Here is a 20,625-nt window from a genome sequence, read left to right as displayed (position 1 = left end):
GCAACCCTAGCCTTCTGGTCAATGTACTGGTATAGGAAAAGTAATCTGCAAAATGTTCCTGGATTATCTGCCAAGCAGGTGGGTGTTTGTGTGTGCGTGAGCGCGAATGCAAGAGCATGTGTGTGCGCATGCTTGCGTGTATAGGGGCTTATACGTACTATCTATAATCATTATTATCATTATTTCAATGTTGGGACTGTTTTTGGACTTTTTACAAAAAATGTCAGATGCCTTGTTGTCAGGTCTCTTACAAACACACCAACAGTAGACACCGATTGGTTTGAACATTGTAAAACAAACTGTTGCCAAGTGTCCTTCTGACAGTTTAAAATACAGTTTTCCACATTTTCAAAGCAAAGCCGGATTGGTTTCATTCGAAGGTCAGGCATCTGTTGTTTTTCTGCTTTGCTTTTTTTTTTTTTTTTAAAACAGCAGATGTGGATTAGCATAAATGGATCAATAAGCACACCTTGACACCATCTTGAAATGGAAACTTCACAGCAACAGAACACGGTATGGAAAAACAGGTCATTTCACAAAACGATCAAGCCACAGCAGACCCCCGCCCCTCCCCACTCACACACACCCTCCCTTCAAAACTCCCTCCACACATCCCCACCTGTTTGGCAGTCAGTTCGAAATGCATGGCCTCCATCTGAGTCTTCAGGTCCTGGTTGGTCTTGACGTACAGGTCCAGCTCTTCCTGGTGATCTCGGTCAGACTGTTCCCGCATCTCCCGCAGTCTGCACAACACAGGATACAACAATACACTATACTTTCTGATCTCCACCTGGAGTGGCAGCCTAGTCGTGTGTGCCTGCCTTGGAAGTGAGATAATCTGAGCACACAGGTTCGAATCCCAGTATTTTCTCCCCCTTCACCAGACATTGAGTGGTAATCTGGATGCTAATCTTTCGGATTAGACAACAAACGAATTCCCGTGTGTATCATGCACTTAGCCCATGTAAAAGAACCTGCGGCAACAAATGGTTTGTTCCTGGCAAAATTCTGTAGCAAAATCCACTTCAATAGGAAAACAAATAAACTGAAAGCAGAAAAAAAGAGAAAAAACATGGGTGGCGCTCTCAGTGTAGCGACCCCAATTTCAAACAGAGAAATCTATTTTGACAAAAAAAAGAGCAATACGACACAATACATTATAGTTTGTTATCTTCATCTGGAGTGCCTAATGGTGTGCATCTGCCCAGGAAGTAAGCGAATCTGAGCGCACAGGTTCAAATCCCACTCTCGCTAGAATTTTCTCACCCCTCCACTAGACCTGGAGTGGTGGTCTGGATGGTATTCTTTCAGATATAACAATAACCGAGGTCTCATGTGCAGCATGCGCTTTGCGCACACAAAAGAATCCATGGCAACAAAAAACTTGTCCCTGGCAAAACTCTGTAGAGAAATCCAATTTTGACAGAAAAACACATATACTTGCAGGCAGAACACGCACAAAAAAGAGAAGAAAAAAAAGGTTGGCGCTCTCCCTGGGAATTTCACACATAAAAATATGTTGATACAAAAAAGTAAAACAATACGATTAAAAGAAATGGATGGATAAATCATTTCATAAATAAAACCGCAAGCAAATGTGTCTGTTGGCCCCCCGAGTAGAGTGCCAAACACACATCACTACACTATCAACACTGACCGCACACACACACACACACACACAAACCTTATTTGAGAACATAATGTCCCATCAACTCCGACTAACAGGAAAATACTCTTCTGCACAAAAGCAAGTTTTATAATAAAATAAAGCTGTTTCTGTTCTGTTATGACAAAAGGAAGTTTCGTATTGCATTGTTTTTATTTTCAATTGCGAGTTTTACTGACTGCAGTTGAGCACATCAAAGTGACCAAGGTATGAACCCTCTCTCTTGGCCTTCCTTCCCACCCACTTCCTCCCCGCACCCCCTTCCTTAAAATAGGATTACCTGAGCGACTGCTTCACTTGTAGAAGATTTAACTGCGATAGCAAGATATATCACTGACATTTTTCATAACGGTAAGCTTCCAGCCTTCGGTCACATTATACAAACTGGTAGCCAAGAAACATATCACCACACACAAATGCATGTACACACAGATACGTGCTTCCCTTTACTATCTATTTCGTTACAATTCATGCATAAATTAACAAACCGAGATGGGCAAAAAAGAGTACCACAAACACAAAGCAAAGCTTTTTTAATCAAAACAAACTCTCACAATGTGAAAGTTTCAATTAAAGACACCTAATCAAATAGAAAGTGCACAGGCAATGCTGACATTGGACAAATACTAATTTCAAAAGAACTCTTCTCTGACTATCAATAAAGTTTTGACGGTACAGTCTAATCGAGTCTGTGCAAAGAGAGGATTCACCGCAACGCAAAACCCACATCTGCCAAGATACCAAGTCAAAAGATGCATCATTTAGCTAAAACACTGTCAACACCAGATTCTTTACTGCAGGCAGTTCTGCACAGTCTGGTCTCACTGCAAACCACACACCAATGAAATTCACCCGACTGCGCAGGAGTTAGCCACAAGATGTTACAAACAAATGTGATGAAGGACAGAATAAACCAGCCCAATAATCACTTCTTATTTTGACTGGAGTTATGATTTTTTTTAAAAATCCTTTGGGTCACATCCAATCCAATCCCACTAACATTCCAAATGACTAGGATTAGGATTAATCATGATTCATCAAATCAAATGGGAGGAATCAAACACTGTCACATAATAAAAGAACAGCATCTGCAATGTGGAAAATATAAAGAACAGACTTCAGAGAGCAGTTTGTTGACTTAAACCAAAGGCAGAGAACCACAGAGAACCAAATTATAAAAGTTTCAATAAAGTAACTAAAGCTCTTCCCATTAAGCAAAAGAAGAAGTCTACACACCCTCCAAACGCCTCCCCTCTCTCTCTCACACACACATATATACAAACACACACAAACACACACACACACACAGGGTAACCTGATCACTGGATAATAAGGTAAATGTGGAAAACAGAGCTAAAACCTTAAGTGGATTAATATCCTGCTAAAAACATACATGTACTCAATCTGAAAAATGTGACAATGTTGGGATAAAATTACACTATTCATCTTACAGCATTGCACACACACACACACACACACACACACACACACACACACACACACAAACATACACACACACACTTTCACTCTTGCTCACACCAAAGTAATGTACTGGTATAAGTGAAAATTCTTATTAGTTTCTCACATGTTAAAAACTGAAAGCTGATAGCTCTTGTGTTCAAGTCCTGAGACAATTACAGAGGGGAAATAATTCTCACAAAACACTGCCAAATGATTCACACAAATGAGTTTATATTGTTACATGTCAGTGATGTGACAACTAGTTTGGCAATATATATATATGTAAGTTCATATAAGAGTTTGTATTTGTGCACACGTGTCTTTGTCAGTGACTGTGACTGTGACTGTGTGTGTGTGTGTGTGTGTGTATGTGTGTGTGTGTGTGCGCGCGCGCGCATACTTGTCTTTAAGTCTCTCTGTGTGTATGTCTGAGCACATGTGTGTGTGTATGTGCAGATATATGCATTCTTGCCCGAGTGTGTGCAAGTGACAAAGCCAAATACTGAGAAATAAAAAAGCAAAGATGTCTATGTGTATGCACGTCTTGTTTGCAGGCACACACATATGAACATAAGGCATAGAATGCATGCACAAACGCACACTCGCCAAAGCAAAGAAATCTGTTCTGCCATGCAAGGAAAGCAAAACAGTCTGACTCCAATAAATGCCTTAAAACAGAAGCATCCCAGTAAAACAGACTTGGGACAGACACATGTGATCTTTACAGGTGCACAAAAAAACAGCAAACCAGCCAATAAACAGTGACTGAACAAATACATCAAGAAAATGTACACTGTGCAGTGAACACTGTCTGTTTTTTTCCTCTTCATTCCCTCCCTAAGATTTAACATCCAAACATAACTCCCACTTCTAACTCGCATGTTTTTACCACTAGATACCTTTTTTGTTGAGCTACATTATGACACAACAAGCAACAAAATCATGGGTCACAGAGGGTAGCTTTGTGCAACTGTACTGTGTTAAAATAAATTATTAAAAAAACCAAAAAAAAAACAGAATAGAAAACTGAATAAGTGATCGGACAGTTAAAGTGTGCTAAACAAAAAGCTTTAGTCACACTCACACAGAACAACTTTGCGAACAAGAAGCCAGAAAGTACAAAGTTTAATGAACCCATACACAAACATAATTATGCAAAGATATATTCACAATTACCCATTACCATTACCACAATAAAATGGAATACAGTTTTGTACATTATCTATTTATGTTTCGGTCTGGTTTTTAAGCCATCACTGGGCACTGCAGGTGGCTTGGCAAGGTGAAATAAAACAAAAGAAATATGTACGTGGTCCTTTCTGCTGTTAAAACTGTTAGGCATTGATTGGACATCAGACGGTAAGGTACCTTCCAAGTTGCTGGATTCTCTCTAAGATAACCTCTTTCATTCTGACACAGATAAAACAGAAATATGGTAAGTGTACAAACTGGTAAGATAAACAACAACATCATCATCAACGAAGGAACAAACACAAAAGTGTGAACAATACAACAGCCAGGTTTCATCAATGTCAAATCATGGAAATACACTTTCTGGACATGAAACATTCATTTAAATCGTTCAAACTCAACACGTTCTAAATCAACAGCAAGCTTATATTTCATTACCCTTTCACACAATGTCCTGTGAGGAAATCTGGCCATTAAAAAAACAACAACAAAAAAACAACCCACCACCTAAAAAAAAGAAACTAAAAAATATCTGATGACTTCCTCTGGTAGAATTTACACAGATACTTCTCACCCAACAAACTAGTTCTGGTGAAGTACTAAACAGATCTGCCACCACCCGAAGACACCAAACCAAATCACGCTGTCGAAAGCCCGGCCAACCGACTGCATAGGTGTAATTTCAGGGCTGACCACAAGACAAAACAAGGCAAAATCTTTATTAACCAAGGGTGGATTGCATGAGCGAACTTTGCAGCACTAAGTTTACTTGTCATTAAGAATGTTCCTAACTCCATGGTAAACTACGTATACTTATGAACATTCTTAACTCTAAGCAAACAAGCGCTGCAAAGATCACCCCATGCAACCCAGCCCAGGGTTAAAATTAAGCCAATGAAGCTTTTCTTACATGCTGCCCTCATCCATGTGGGAGCAAAAAACAGAAAGGGGAGACATATACAGGCACCACTGAACACCACCAAAGTGACTCAGCAGCAGTGCAGGGTCTCCTCTGGTGTGTGGCCTCCTAGCAACCTAACATCAATGGTTCCCTGTGCACTGCCGACACTGGGAGTATGACAGATGAACTCGGGTGTGGCTGTGTTTGGGGGACTCAGAATGAGTGGCGTGGGAGCAATGCCACTGAGACGGTGCAGATGACAGGGCAGCAAAAAAAAAAAAAAAATAAGGGGAGACAAGGAGTGCACTCACCTCTCGATCTGACGGTCCTTCTCGGTGATGGACTCCTCCAAACTGGACACAGCGCTGTCTGTGGAGTCGGTGAACATCTGACGGGCCTTCACCTGCGAAAGCGTCTCCTCCTTCTCCTTGATCAGGTCCTCCTGCGTCTCCACCTGACCACCCACACAGCAATTTGAACACCCGGTAAATTTTAAACATACACTCTCCGAACGCTAAGACAAACAAGAATATGTTGATTAATTTGGTGATACAGACAATACACTAATGAAATTGAATACCATGCTACCTGAATAATCTAAAAAAAAACAACAAAACAACCAACAACAAGAAAACGATGCAGTACAATATACAACTTTTTACATTATTTACAAGAATTTACCAAAAACACTGGGATATGGTATTTGTTCTTTAAACACACAGCAGTACAATATATAACTTTTTACATTATTTACAAAAATTTACCAAAAACACTGGGATATGGTATTTGTTCTTTAAACACACAGCAGTACAATATATAACTTTTTACATTATTTACAAGAATTTACCAAAAACATTGGGATATGGTATTTGTTCTTTAAACGCACAAAGTCCAAATGACACAGCTATCCCTACCAACCTCTCTGAATAAAGCACAGAAGAAAGAAAAACATCTTTCTTTCTTTCCAACTATCAATCAGTAGACTAAATGAATCTTAACACTTTGTTCTAACTGAAAGTGGGATGGGAGCTCTGCATGAGTCAAACAGTAAATTTCTGCACTTGCACAGGGACAATGAACTCTGTCTGACCTTTCTCTGGAGTACAGTTATCTTTCTCTCCTTGGTGTCCAGCTGATCCTTCAGCTCCGCCACCTCCGTCTCCAGCCGTCGTTTGTCGGAGGCCACAGCCTGGGATTCCTTGCTCTTGCGCTCTATCGTCCCATCCTTGTTCTTCAAACGCTCCTGAAGACCCTCGATCTGAAACATAGCAACCACATTGTGTCTTTAACATCTTGTATAAAACCCTGAAAATTGTAGGTGCCTCTGTTAAAGGAATAACAGAATAAATCTATAACATCACCAAAGTCTACATGATGAAATTCCGGTTTTCTTTTTTTTCTTTTTTTCTTTTTTTTACGTAAGGAAAGTGGATTGTTAGCAATTTTATTCTTACGTAGAAGTTCATCTTTACACACACACATGTACACATGTCCATTATCATAACATTGAAGTATGCGCATGTGTATACCTCATTAGAAACAAATTTTGATGACAATAAAAATAAATATGTGAAAAGAATCCGTAAAATTTCTAACCACAGGTTTCTCCATCACCCCACCCCTTCCCCCACTTCTCCTCTTACACACACACACACACACACAAATATGTGCAAGCATATACACATACACAAACACATTCACACAAACACGCACAAACACACTTGTACACCCTCCCCCCCCCACACACACTCACAATCTGCCCCCCTTCCTACACATACACTGACAACTCCCCCAACCCCCCCAGGCCCCCACACAACCACCACCCCTACTCACACCCACACACACACAAGCCCTCACATCCACCCCCATCCACATACGCAAAACACCCCCTCAGACACATACACAAACACCTCCTCCCACACACACACACAAATTCACAACCCCCACACATGAACACACAATTACCCTCCACACTCCCCCATACACATACACCCCCCCCCACACACACACACCCACAAACACCCCCTCCCACAAACCCACACGAACACCCCCTCAAACACACACACACACACTCACAACCCCCCCCCACGCAAACACACCCTCCCACACACATACACTCACAACCCTCTACCCTTCCTCCCCACACACATCCACAACCCCCCCCACCCCCCTCACACATAGACACACCCACACACGCACACACACACACATCCAACTTCCCCCACCCCACCCACACAAAACATCCCCCCTACCCCCACCAACCTCCCCACACAGAGACGTACATCTGCCTGCAGCATGGTGGTCTGTTTCTCCTTGGCAGCCAGCTGTTCCTTGAGGACGGTGACGTGGTGCAGGGTCTCCTCGTGCTGACGCTTCAGAGTCTCCGCCTGCAGCTGAAGGCTGGCGTACTCCCTCTCCTTGCGCCCCATCTCATCCTTCAGGCTCTGCAGCTACACAATGCAATTTTTTTTCTTCTTGATCTTCATGTGCGTGCCAGCGCGATCTCACTGCATACACACATCTCTCACCTCAGTGCCTTTGTTTCTGTCCCCACTGGCTCTGAACCTAACCATAAACGTTAAGTATGCATAACAGAATAAAAAAATATATTGATACTAACACAGTAACAGACGTGAAAAAAAAACCCAAAAAACCCAAAATTGTTGAATGAAACCTCACACATCATAGGTGCAAAAAAGAAAAAAAAGAAAAAAAAAGAAAAAACCCACACAACACAGCAAGAGTGCCCAATTATGAGGTCAAGAAAAAGGCAAAAATTATCACAGCCTTTCTGGAAAAAATATAGGTGAATGGACCAGAAAATAGAGAAAGAAAAAAAAAAAAAGAAATAACAGAGAAAAGGAAAAAAACACAGACAGCAAGAGACAAAAAAGAAAAAAATTTGCAGCACACAACTTACCTCCAAGCGCTGCTGTCTGTCCTTGACCCCCGGGCTATCTTTGGACAGGTCACGTCTGTCATCCATTGTCAGTTCTTCCTTGGATTTGAGAAGTTTGTCTTCTAGCGATTGCACTTCTCTCTCCAAGGCAGCAATTCTGGCATCCTGTACAATCATTATCACCACTATCATTACCCTGTCAAGCCCTAACAGGTGAGATACAAGTGGATTCAAGTCTCCATACAGAGTTGAAAGTATGAAAAAAAAAACCCACACAAATTATAATAATAAATGACATAATTAAATCAAATGAAGACATAATTCATATAAATTATAATGCAGTACCCCCTTCTCAGATGGGGCTCATCACACTTTACAAATTTAAGAATAAGTGACATACTGCCTGCGTTGATTTATTTGTGCATACTTTTATGTCACTTATTCTTAAATTCGCATATTAGTAAACCGCAGTAAGCCCCATCTCAGATGGGCATACTGCGCTATGTAAGCTTTCAGTTTATTATCATCATCATCATCATTTTTAGTTGTTGTTTTTTTTCAGTAATAACTATCCAGTCTGTTTAATACCTTGTCTTCCCATGAGATCATGTGACTCAGACATTGGGAAGTACCAGGTATACTCTTTACCCATCTGTATTGATTTTAGAACTCATTAACACACAGGGATGAAAGATAACATATTTTGTAAACCGAACTATGCTTTTGTGAGCGCTGTTCGCTTTTAGCTGCACACTTTGTTTAACTGTTTTCTTGTGGGTACTGTCAGCTTTTAGTTACACATTTTGTGAACTGTACTTTTGTGGGTTTGGTTCCCTTTTAGTTGCACCAGACAAAAGACGCAGCTTGGTCAAAACATCTGCTTTCTCCGGCATCTACAGTCTGTCTTAGTGACACTAATCAAAGGCCACTCTGCGGAGAAAGTTACTGACCACAACAGACTGGAGTCCATCCACATATTGTTTAATCATATTTGTCATTTGTTTTCAGCCAGCTTCAGACCAGTCACCACACCCCCCAGTAAAACTGCCTAAGAGCTGGCGTCTTTCTGTGTGTGTGTGTGTGTGTGTGTGTGTGTGCGTGCGTGCATGCATGCGAAATGTGTGTGTGTGTGTGTGTGTGTGCGCGTGTTTGTCTGTTTGTGTGTGCGCGTGCTTGTGTGTGTGTGAAGCGACAGCTGCATTTCCTTCAGACCAAACCACTCAAAAACCCACTTTGCAGACTTTGGTCTTTGCTTTCAAGCTGGAGAAGTTTACAAAACTTTGCAGAAGACCTTGTGAAAAGGCAGATGTGGCAGATCCATGATTCTAAAAATAACACTTTACTTTTTCCTGATTTTCACGTATTTGTTAAAAAAAGAGAAAAAAAAGAGAGAGAGTATATATATATATATATATATATATATATATATATAAAGAGAAAAATCAATCCAGAGAAGGAGAAAGTAAGTGGAGAGGGTGGAGTGGTGGGCTGGTGTGTGTGTGGGGGGCTGGGGGGGGGGGGGGGGCAGGGGGTGGAGAGAAAATGCACACAATACACAAAAGGGTGAGAGAGGAGAGAAGAAAAGAGACTAAAGAGGAGACAGAATCGGGACAGTGTCACACACACACACACACACACACACAGACACACACACCCACACACACGCACACTCAATAAAGATCATTTTGACTTGACTTGACAGAGGGTGGGGTGGAGGTTGGGAAATATGTACTGCACACTGACAGCTCCATACTGATTGAAACAGCAAGTGAACAAATTTACAGAGTCACTGCACTTTCCCAGCACACAGTAAAGGCAAAGCTGAAAGAGCTGTCAACAAGGGATCCACTGACCCTGCTACGACCCCACCAGAAAGCTCTGAAGGCAGAGGAATTATTGGACATGACAGAGAGAGAAGTGAGGGGATGTGAGGCTGGGGGATTATGGGGGAGTGGGGCAGTGCCAACATCAGCCATGCACTTTGTTTGACCTCCAATACCCAGCCATCACAATGCATGGTATCTTACTTCAGACAAGGTGCAGGAAGAGGAAGACATGGAAGGGGATCTGGGGGGGGGGGGGGATTCAAGGAGGTAGTGGTGTGGGGGTGAGGGAGGGCCTGATGAACAGAATGGAGAGAGACTGTGACAGAGAGACAGAGAACAGTTCACAGAGCCCCTCCTCCCTTTGCCTTTCAGTCACTGTCACACACTTTCACACATTCCACCACCATCCCACACACATAGAAAGATCAAGGAAGTTGATTCTTCTTCAAGTTCTTAAAAAATAGATGACTTTTCTGGTTTGTTGAGAAAAACATAAAAAGCATGATATCTGGATGTAGGCTTATATCAACAAAGCACTGGCACTGTGTTTTATGCTGTATGGTGAAAGTCAACATCACAGCTGAGGGGCTGATCTTGGTTCAAGTTTCACACAGGTGACTATTTTCCTCCCCTGAACACTACCTCATTCATCGCCATCTTTTTTCCACAAAACCGTGAAAAGTAATCTGAAACCTTCTTTTGTCTTCAGCGGTACACTGATGTCCTTGTAGCAAAAGGCACATGACAGGAAGAACAGAATACCCAGCAAAGTCTTGTATAAGATCAACTTCTAAAGGTACACTGCTTTTCACTAGGAAGATCGGCAAAATAAAAAAAGTGAGAGAGCTGCTAGGGGCCAGATGGTAGTACTGGAGGGGTTGGGGATAGTGTTTCAAGTTGCAACTCTGTGGCAATGCACTTTTCCTTGGGAAAGCAGCCTTAATAAAAATCTGTAGTGTGAATATATATATATATATGCATGTGCTTGTGTGCTGGTCTGTGTGTGTGTGTGTGTGTGTGTGTGTGGGTGTGTGTGTATGTGTGTGTGCGTGCGTGCGTTTTGGTGCTTGCAAGAGAATGAAGGGACAAAAACTTGCCATTGGAAAATAGTACAAAATGAGTCATCATCAAGTTGGAAAACACTACAAAGTGAATCATTGTGAAGATGAAAAACAGCACAAAATGAATCACTGTCAAGGAGGAAAACATTACAATATGAATGATTGTCAAGGTGTAAAACAACACAAAATCAATGAATCATCATCAAAGGGAAACGGTGCAAAATGAATCATCCTCAATGTGTAAAACACAAAATGAATGATCGTCAAGGTGAAAACCACAACAACAAAAAAATGAATGATCGTCAAAGTGGAAAACATTACCTTTGCCTCAATCATGGCATTGAGAGTGTGACTGGAACTGGATGAGGCTGACAGGTCCACAGAAAGGGATGAAGCATCTGTGCCACTTCGCAACCGAGCAGACTCCTGCAAATCATGTATTCACACAAATGTTGTCTCACTCGGTGCTTTGCAAAACTCAATCAACAGAGTAATTTCACAATCTGCAACACTGACTATGTGCTAAAAAAAAAAACAACCCAAAAACAAAAAATCCAAATGGTTACATTCACCATCACCACTGGCACGCTCTAGAAATTGATAATATTCAAGTCAGTAAAATGACATGATCAGGCAGTGATTTTTTCAAATTTGTGGACTAAAATAGTAAATCAGCACAAGTTCAAAATACAATAGTCATACCCATTCACATTCAAAAAGATCACATACGTGTACAAACACACTGGCATGCCCTGTCGAGGTATGATAATTTCTTCCAGTACATTGCTTTTTTCACTCAAGCTTTCTGAACAATGTGTACTCAATATATGCCTCCAAGATCAACACTCAATCTATGCCTCCAAGATCAAAACACTCACAATAATTTGAGCAGATAAATGTGAACATTTTCAATGTTTTTACATGTCATGTTTGTGATAGTGACTTGTGTGCACACATCCATTATCTGAGAGACTGAAAAAAAAGAAAAAGAAAAAAAAAAGTTAATGTGTGAGCAAACTGTGTGTATGAGCACATGCTCAACTTCCCAATAAGGCTGTGTTCAGTTCAGTCAGTATTTTTTGCCTGTGTGTGCCTTGAAAACATGCACATGTGTGCTATACCTGTCTATGAAAACATGTACGTGTGCTGTAGTATGCCTGTTAAACAGGAATACATGTGCTGTGCCTATCTGTGAAAACACACACGCATGTGCCATGCCTGTCTGTGAAAAACATGTACATGTATGTGTGTAAGCAGGAGGATCACCTCAGACAGCTTGCTGATCTCTGCGTCCCTGGCCTCCACAGCGGCCTCCAGCTGTCGGATCTTGGAGGCGTCTTGGGCCGCCTGGGACTGCAGGCTCTCCATCTCTCTCCGGTCATCCTCCAGCTGGTTCACCGGCAACCCTTTACCCTGCAACACACCAGTCGTCTGACACCCCGCACATGTTAACCCTTTACCCTGCAACACACCAGTCGTCTGACACCCCACACGTTAACCCTTTACCCTGCAACACACCAGTGGTCTGACACCCCACACGTTAACCCTTTACCCTGCAGCACACCAGTCGTCTGACACCCCACACATGTTAACCCTTTACCCTGCAACACACCAGTCATCTGACACCTCATTTTAACCCTTTACCCTGCAACACACCAGTCGTCTGATGCCATACACATGTTAACCCTTTACCCTGCAACACACCAGTCATCTGACACCTCATTTTAACCCTTTCCCCTGCAACACACCAGTCGTCTGACGCCATACACGTGTTAACCCTTTCCCCTGCAAAACACCATGAGATGCCAACCCCTGTCATGGGTTTGTAGGAAATTTGGTAGGAACATTTTGAATTTGGTACATTCTGAATTTGGTAGGAACTCTCAGACTACAAGCCACATCAGCAAACATACATTTCATCTAAAAGGCATACATACAATCACTTGGGCAAAGATGCTGTTTGACCAAGACGCAACTTGATTCAGCCACGTTCTCTCTTGTTCAGGCAAACGATTAAGCTGATCGGTCCACTCAATGCTGTTTCAATGTAAGCACGCACACGATTAACTGAGCATAATCACATGAGACCAAGGTTCAAAGTGACTGCCCTGGCCATGTGATCAAAAGGTCCAGAGCATCTGGGTAATGTTATTATGACAGGAGAGTATGTGACAAAGCTATGTAGTCCAAAAAGAACTCGTCGGAACAATTTTGACGTAGGAACAATTTGCGATCGAGCGTGACAAAATATGGCGACATCGCAACAGTTGGCATCTCTGAACACCTGACATGTCAACCCCTACCCTGCAACACACCAGTCATCTGACACCACATGTTAACCCTTTCCCCTGCAACACACCAGTCATCTGACACCACATGTTAACCCTTTCCCCTGCAACACACCAGTCATCTGACACCACATGTTAACCCTTTCCCCTGCAACACACTAGTCGTCTGACACCACATGTTAACCCTTTCCCCTGCAACACACTAGTCGTCTGACACCACATGTTAACCCTTTCCCCTGCAACACACCAGTCATCTGACACCACATGTTAACCCTTTCCCCTGCAACACACCAGTCGTCTGACACCACATGTTAACCCTTTCCCCTCCAACACACCAGTCGTCTGACACATGTTAACCCTTTCCCCTGCAACACACCAGTCGCCTGACACCTTATGTTAACCCTCTACCCTGCAACACACTGGTCATCTGACACCCGGACATTTGAACTGTTAGCTGGCGCTTCCAGCATTTGCTTACGTTAATATGTACATATGCTCCTTGTTGCATTTGCTTATGTACTCTTGCTAATTGTAGCAACTGCTTAACAACTCATTGTTCCAGCATCCGGTTATGAACAACTCATTGTGCATCTTTGGATTATGTATGCCTGCTCTCTGCAGCATTTGTTTATTTGTCTTAGTAACTCTTAATCCAGTGCTGGCTAGCTCTAACCACAATAACAAGAAATAGACCACAACAGTGCAATAAACGTTTGATGTGAACTACAGAATGTAAACGACTTCAAATTATCCACAGAAATAAATAAAACCATCCGCAGCTTACAGAAATTGTTAACAGGTTCTGCTGATGAGAAATCTTAAGTGTACCATAAATAGACAAGCCTGCAATGTGGAAAAAAAAATCTTTAAAAATAGATTCATTATGTTAATGTTCTGCACTGATTGTCACTGTTGATGAGAAATCTTAATCATACTAGGAATAGGCACAACCGCAATAAAATAAATAAATAAATAATTTTTTTTTAAATATATAATTATATTCCTTATAATAATGCTCTGCAGTGATCATCACACTTTTACAACATTCTTCCCATAAGACAAATTGCTTCCAGACATTTCCCCATAAAACAAAATAATAATTATATAACACTATCAATTCAAACAATTCTATAACAACTTTTTTTTTTTTTTAACTACAACAATATGATAATAATACTAATAATAACAATAATCCGGCACCCAAGACCCCACCTGCAGCATGTCCAGCAGGGTCTTGATGCTGGCATCCCGCGCAGCCAGTGTCTGTTTCTGGGTCTCGATGCGGATCTCCAGCTCATCGACCGTGCGGCGCAGGATGAGCATCTCCTTCCCCTGACTCTCCTTCTCGTTCCGGAGGCTCTCCAGCTCCGAGGCGTTGGCCGCCGCGATGACCTCCGCCCCCTCCCCCGTGCCGAACTTGCCTCCCAGGTCATGGAAAAGATCCCTGTGTCTCTGTTCAAACAGATCACACAGGCATGTGTGGTCAATGATTTGTTGTACCACAAAATCTTTCCAGACTTCTACAGGTGTCTCCTTGAAGGATTTTTTTTTTTTTTTTTTTTAATGAGTTTTTATCAATTCATAACGTTCAATTATACCAGGAAAACTCAAACAATATTCTTTCTTTGTGTGTGTATGTGTTGTAAATTGGGGACATGCAGGCCGTAACATTTCAGTCCTCTCATCTAGACCATAAAAGTCTGCTCATTGTACAAGATTTGTTTCTTCTCAACGTTTAGAGAAAAAAAAAAAAAAAAAAAAAAATCTGATATCAGTTTTCATTACTGGTTTTATCATTGTTTTTGTTTTGTTTTTTTCCCCCCGTACATCAGGTGGTTTCCTAGCTTTCTGATTCCATGAAACTGGAACTGTAAAGGTCTAGATTTGTTTTACTTTCAATGCATATTATTTGACAGAAATTTAGCCAGGGACAACCCCTTTGCTGCCTTGCTAGGTGCATGCTATTTATATATATATATACATACACACACATATATATAAGTACTAGACCTCAGTTTATCATCTCAATATGAAAGACTCGAACCCAGGCCATCAATGAAAGTGTAGTGGAGGAGGGAGTAAAAATATGGGTCCATATAAATTTGAAAAAAAACAAACAAAAAAAAAAACCAACTTTGCCACGGCGGCTAGAAAGATTTTTGTGTGTGTATCTTTCATTTCTTAAATGATATCATATTTATAATCTGAGGCAAATTTGTTAAAATCAATGTTCTGTGACTTTTCTTGAGAGAAAATGCACACACACACATGTACACACACACTCACACACACACACACACTCTCTCTCTCTCTCTCTCACACACACACAAACACACACTGAGGCAACAACAGCCATTGCATACTTATTTCATAAACAATATATAAAAGCTCTTTTGATTTTTTAATAGGTCCAAAAAAGGAACTGCGTGCAACACAATCTTTCTTTCAACATAGAGCACACATATCAAAATATCATGTGCTTCATGACATCCTGAATGCCCCTGGGGCAAAGCATACAAGCAGAGATGCAAATGTTAACACCAACTCAAATGCCAAACTGTTGCCGTCAGTAGCATTTTGCCCATGAGGTCTAACATACAACAGTGTCCTGTGTGTGTGTGTGTGTGTGTGTGAGAGAGAGAGAGAGAGAGAGAGAGAGAGAGAGAGAGAGGGGGGAAGGGGGTGGGGATGATGGGCATTGTGATTATGAATGTGTGTGTCACTGTCTGTCACAGGATGTATGTACTATGTATATTTACAAAATACATCACAAGCACTACATTCTACATACATTACTTTGAACCCATGTAAATAAAGAATAATAATATTGGCGTCACAAGAATCTGTCAATAAGAAACCATACAAAACATTGATGATTTCCATGTATCAGTGACTGTGTTCCTCTAAAACTGGTAATTATCATGACTAAGTACACTGAATCAATGCACACTCATTAGACCAAATCCTGCCCCTTTCCAATTCTCCCCCCTGAACACAGAAACACACACATATACAAACACACACACAGTCACACACACACACACCTTTCTCTTTTTTCCCACCACCTTCACCACACAACCCAACCTATCCAATCCCAAAGACCAAACTCATCATCAGAGGTCAGACGACAGAGGATAGGCAACAGCCATACCCCCTCATCACAAATGCATGAGCTCAGACTCCTCTGCAATATTCCCACCACATTGGGAATGCTACATGTATGTTAAAATACATGGCTTAACTTGGAGCAGCTGATACTCTGCTGATAAATCGCCTCAATTACGCATTCCTGCTCTGGACAGAGCATCTTGCACCAAACAGGAGACATGAAGGCTCTGACAGCAAATCTAGGAGGCTGTGATAAAAAGTCACAGGCCAAAGAGTGGGTGGGGTGGGGTGGGAGATGATAAGGGTAAAGGAGATAAAGTAACAGGGTTAAGGCATCAAAGAGAGCAAAGAGAGAGGTAGAGAGTGAAAAAATACAAGAGAAAGAGAGCACGGAACTCCGAAACAATTTACTGCAAGGCCACTGGCCTATTTGCGAGGGAGACAGTCAGGTCAGTACTGTATTAAATTTAAAGACACACAAAATACCTTAAATCAAGAGGAAACAGGCCTTCATCATAAGCCCAAAGTTTTGTTAATGAAATGTATGCAAACAAGACTGGAGAGAGACAAAACGAGAACAAATGAACTGAGAGTCAGACACTGTTAGTTTATCAAACCATTTTCAAGACCTACTTGAGAACATAACCAAAAAACAAAACAAAAACAAAACAAAACAAACAAACAAACAAAAAAACCCAAAAATTGTAGATGACAGATGCAATAGCTAAATTTGTTAAAGTACTGGACTTTCAATTTGGGGGTCATAGGTTCAATCCCATGTATCTAAAACTGGAAAAAAGCCCACTCTACAAGTGAACACAGGAGTTGTAAACCTGGAATGCAGTTCAAAAGAAAGAGAAGCATCTTACACACACACACACACACACACACACACAGAGAGAGAGAGAGAGAGAGACAGAAATTATGGCTCCAACCTAAAAGCAAAGAGTATGACTAAAAGACAGAGGTGAAATGGACAAGAAAACAAACAAAAATGACACAGAGGAGATGGAGGAGTTTGGTTTCTGAAGGGAAGACTACAAAAATCAAGGGGAAAAAGAATTCGCTGTTACATCAGTCCCAAGTTAAAATTTCATCCGGTGAAGAGCGAGTTAGCTTTGGAGGGAGGGAAAGAGACAGATAAAGTTTCCCAGACCATCATCACATTCACAGTATTCAAACAAAAAAACAAAAAAAACACTATAAAAAAAGAAAAAAAAGAACCCAACAATTCTGGCTATTGTGTGCCACTGCCTGTTAGGGGTGTGGTGTGCTGACCTTTGGACTGGAACCAAAATCAGATATATACCATTATCAGAGTCAGAGAGTGCTGTCCAGAGGGCGTGTCCATGAGCTGTCTACTACTCTAGTCTGTGGAATCCAGTTCTCAGGCCTCCGTGGCTGGGTGTGGATGCTTCACTTTCACTGTTAAATGCCCTAGCATTCAAGCATACCAAATGCCACCCTAAACTCTTTAGAAATCTTTTCTCTCTTTTTTGGGGGGCGTGGGGGGTGGGGTGGGGGTCTTAAACAAGAAGTAAACACTACAGGCACTCTTAAAACAAAAGTGAGAGACAGACAGAGAGAGACAGAGAGAGAGAGAGAGAGAGAGAGAGAGAGAGAGAGAGAGAGAGAGCGGGAGAGAGAGATGCCTTATCAAAAGCCCTGTCTGTTTCTGAGCTGGGCATTCCTCTTCCCCTGGTGGAATCAATGGAAAATTCATCTGTCTCTAGCTATCATTTATAACTTCATTTTTAATGTATGCAAATAACTTTGTCTATGGATACTACAAATGGATAAAAATATTAAAAAAGGGAAAGAGAAAAAAAGATTTTTCACCAATAAAAAAGGAAACACAGGCATGAGTAGGTAGTCATAAATATGATAAACATGAAAAAATTACTTCTAAGATTTCAGGACTGTGCGCTCTTCTTTATTTCTTATGCCTCGAGTCAGTTCACACAAACAGTATCAAGGTTATCATTTAATGAAACTGTAAAGGCTGTTAAGACAGTAACAAGGTATTCATTCATACAGTATGATATCAGGATGTATGTAACTGAATCTCTGGCAGAGATGAAGATGACCACATCTGATATATCTGGTGTCTGTGGGCCAGGTTAGCGTGTCAGTGGCCCGGGTTAGTGTGTCACTCAACACATCCATGACAGGTTTTCTATCATTCATCAAGGACAGCAAGGCAAAGGAGAAAAAGCATGATGTGGGGTAAATTTGATAAGCACAGCTAAATTCCACCAACATATGGGCTGAACATTGTCCTGTCCAAAGCATCTGATGCCCAGACACAGCAGCAAAGAAATCAATAAATAATATCAATGGAAGCGTTAGAACTGCAGGCCACATTCTGAACAATTTCAGTGTTGTTGTACTGGAGATGCTGATCAGAAATATATCACTGTGCTTATTTCCTGGCTTGAATATATATATATACACCTTACAAGTTATTACTTTGTGCTAATATATAATATATATAATACTACACTGGTACAGCAATCAAAAACAACAACAGAATGTTACATTACAGTGCCTAAGTGCTTGATGACACTAACAGCTGTCACTCTTTCAGCTGCAAAATAGCACAGAAACATTCCCCTACCTACCTACACACACACACAAACACACACTGTATGACTCTCTCTCTCTCTCTCTCTCACACACACACACACACACACTGTGTGTGACTCTCTCTCTCTCTCTCTCTCTCTCTCTCACACACACACAGAGTTGCAGATAATGATTATGTTCAAGATTTCAAGTGGATTTCTTGTCATGAAGAGGTGGGAGACAGTACTTGGTACTACTCATCAGTTTTTACTTTGCAAACATGATTACACAAAACAAAGGAATTAAATGAAAGTAAAGAAAACAAATGGTACACACACACTCACAAATTTTACACACTATCATTTGTAATCCAGAATGTTGCTGTGTTGCAGTACTTAAGTATGCACACACACCAACACACAATTACACAAACGCACACATGTTCTTTGCCACATCATTGTGATTTTCCATCAGAAGATTTTCCCCCCAATCTAAAGGACTGATCTATAAATAAAGCCAAAGGTTTCTCCCCAAATGATACATGGTACCATTGCTGTTCTGTCTAGAGCTTCTCTATTGTTTAAGCAGACAGTACAATAACACTAGCTTAAAACTGACATAAGGGGGGATAGATCTGAAACAATATAATTTACAACCATGCCAAAATTAAATTTTGTGCATAAGAATTAACATGTTAAAATCAATAATGTTCAAAATGTTTTCATAGTGATAGGAAAAGTCTTTTTTTCTTTCTTTTTTTCAAATAATTGGCAAAGTCCGTTACAAATAATTCATGTCACGGTGTAAGAAAAAACCTGCCAGTATGGTACTATATTCATGTCCAGTCATCATTTTTTAATGGCACCTCAAAATGAAATTGTACTAATTTGCATGCTGAAGAACTGAACCTATATTTTACACCATCCACAGACAAGTTTTACTCTTTAACAGAACAGAATAATACTAATAATGCATTTAACTTCAAACTTAAGTTTTTTTTGTGTTTTTTTTCTTAGGAAAATATTCTGAAATATTTTAATACAGCACTTGGTTAACATAATAAATTCAATCTCAATGAATGAATTCTGAGTGTTAATGATGATGATGATGGGTTTTGACTGTCACTATCAGTCATATTCTATAAATGACTCAAAACATTATGATTTTAATCGATTAAATGCGCTGATGCGGATCACGCACATCATCCACACATTCCCTTTTTTAGTTCCTGTGCCTGCAGGGTATGCACTCAGACATGTAATGTTCTGAAGAAACAGAGACACCAACTGACAACATGATATGGGTGTGGGAAAAAGCTGACAAATTTAAGGAGTGTGTGTGTGTTGGCAAAAGAAAAACTGTTACTACTTTTCTAGTGTTAGTCAAAGGAAAGCGGTTTAACAAAATGTTTACTGACAAATTATTACATCCACTCTATTTATTAGACTTCAATTATTATTTACAATTTAACTCTGTGCAATTTCTCATAAAATTTGTAGTAAGTTTTACACCTCACAGTTCTATATTTCATTTATTTATTAATGATATTTTGTCTTTCCAAAGTTTACCATTTTTCTTAAATGCACACTCCCAACTCAACCCACTCTGACAGGAAACTGAACGCACAGGCAAAGATTAACCATTTTAGTTTCATTTGCA

At 40.7% G+C, this 20,625-nt stretch overlaps 1 protein-coding gene across 2 annotated transcripts in view; it reads right to left on the bottom strand.

Annotated features, from left to right (window-relative positions):
• LOC143299762 (ERC protein 2-like) overlaps positions 1–20,625 on the bottom strand; it is a 61,315-nt gene that overhangs the window by 36,483 nt on the left and 4,207 nt on the right. The window contains exons 2-10 of one of the 2 annotated variants that reach the window (XM_076613157.1): positions 14,506–14,745; positions 12,272–12,418; positions 11,327–11,431; positions 8,140–8,283; positions 7,502–7,669; positions 6,310–6,477; positions 5,531–5,673; positions 4,496–4,537; positions 620–743 (exon numbers count right to left, since the gene is read on the bottom strand). In XM_076613157.1, the coding sequence (XP_076469272.1) occupies positions 620–743; positions 4,496–4,537; positions 5,531–5,673; positions 6,310–6,477; positions 7,502–7,669; positions 8,140–8,283; positions 11,327–11,431; positions 12,272–12,418; positions 14,506–14,745 (1,281 nt within the window). The remainder of the gene's footprint in view (positions 1–619; positions 744–4,495; positions 4,538–5,530; positions 5,674–6,309; positions 6,478–7,501; positions 7,670–8,139; positions 8,284–11,326; positions 11,432–12,271; positions 12,419–14,505; positions 14,746–20,625) is intronic. The other variant, XM_076613158.1, reaches the window with a different exon arrangement.

Source organism: Babylonia areolata, chromosome 25 (genome assembly GCF_041734735.1).
Source record: "Babylonia areolata isolate BAREFJ2019XMU chromosome 25, ASM4173473v1, whole genome shotgun sequence".
Classification (NCBI taxonomy): Eukaryota; Metazoa; Mollusca; class Gastropoda; order Neogastropoda; family Buccinidae; genus Babylonia; species Babylonia areolata.
This window is presented reverse-complemented; position numbering and strand designations above follow the sequence as displayed.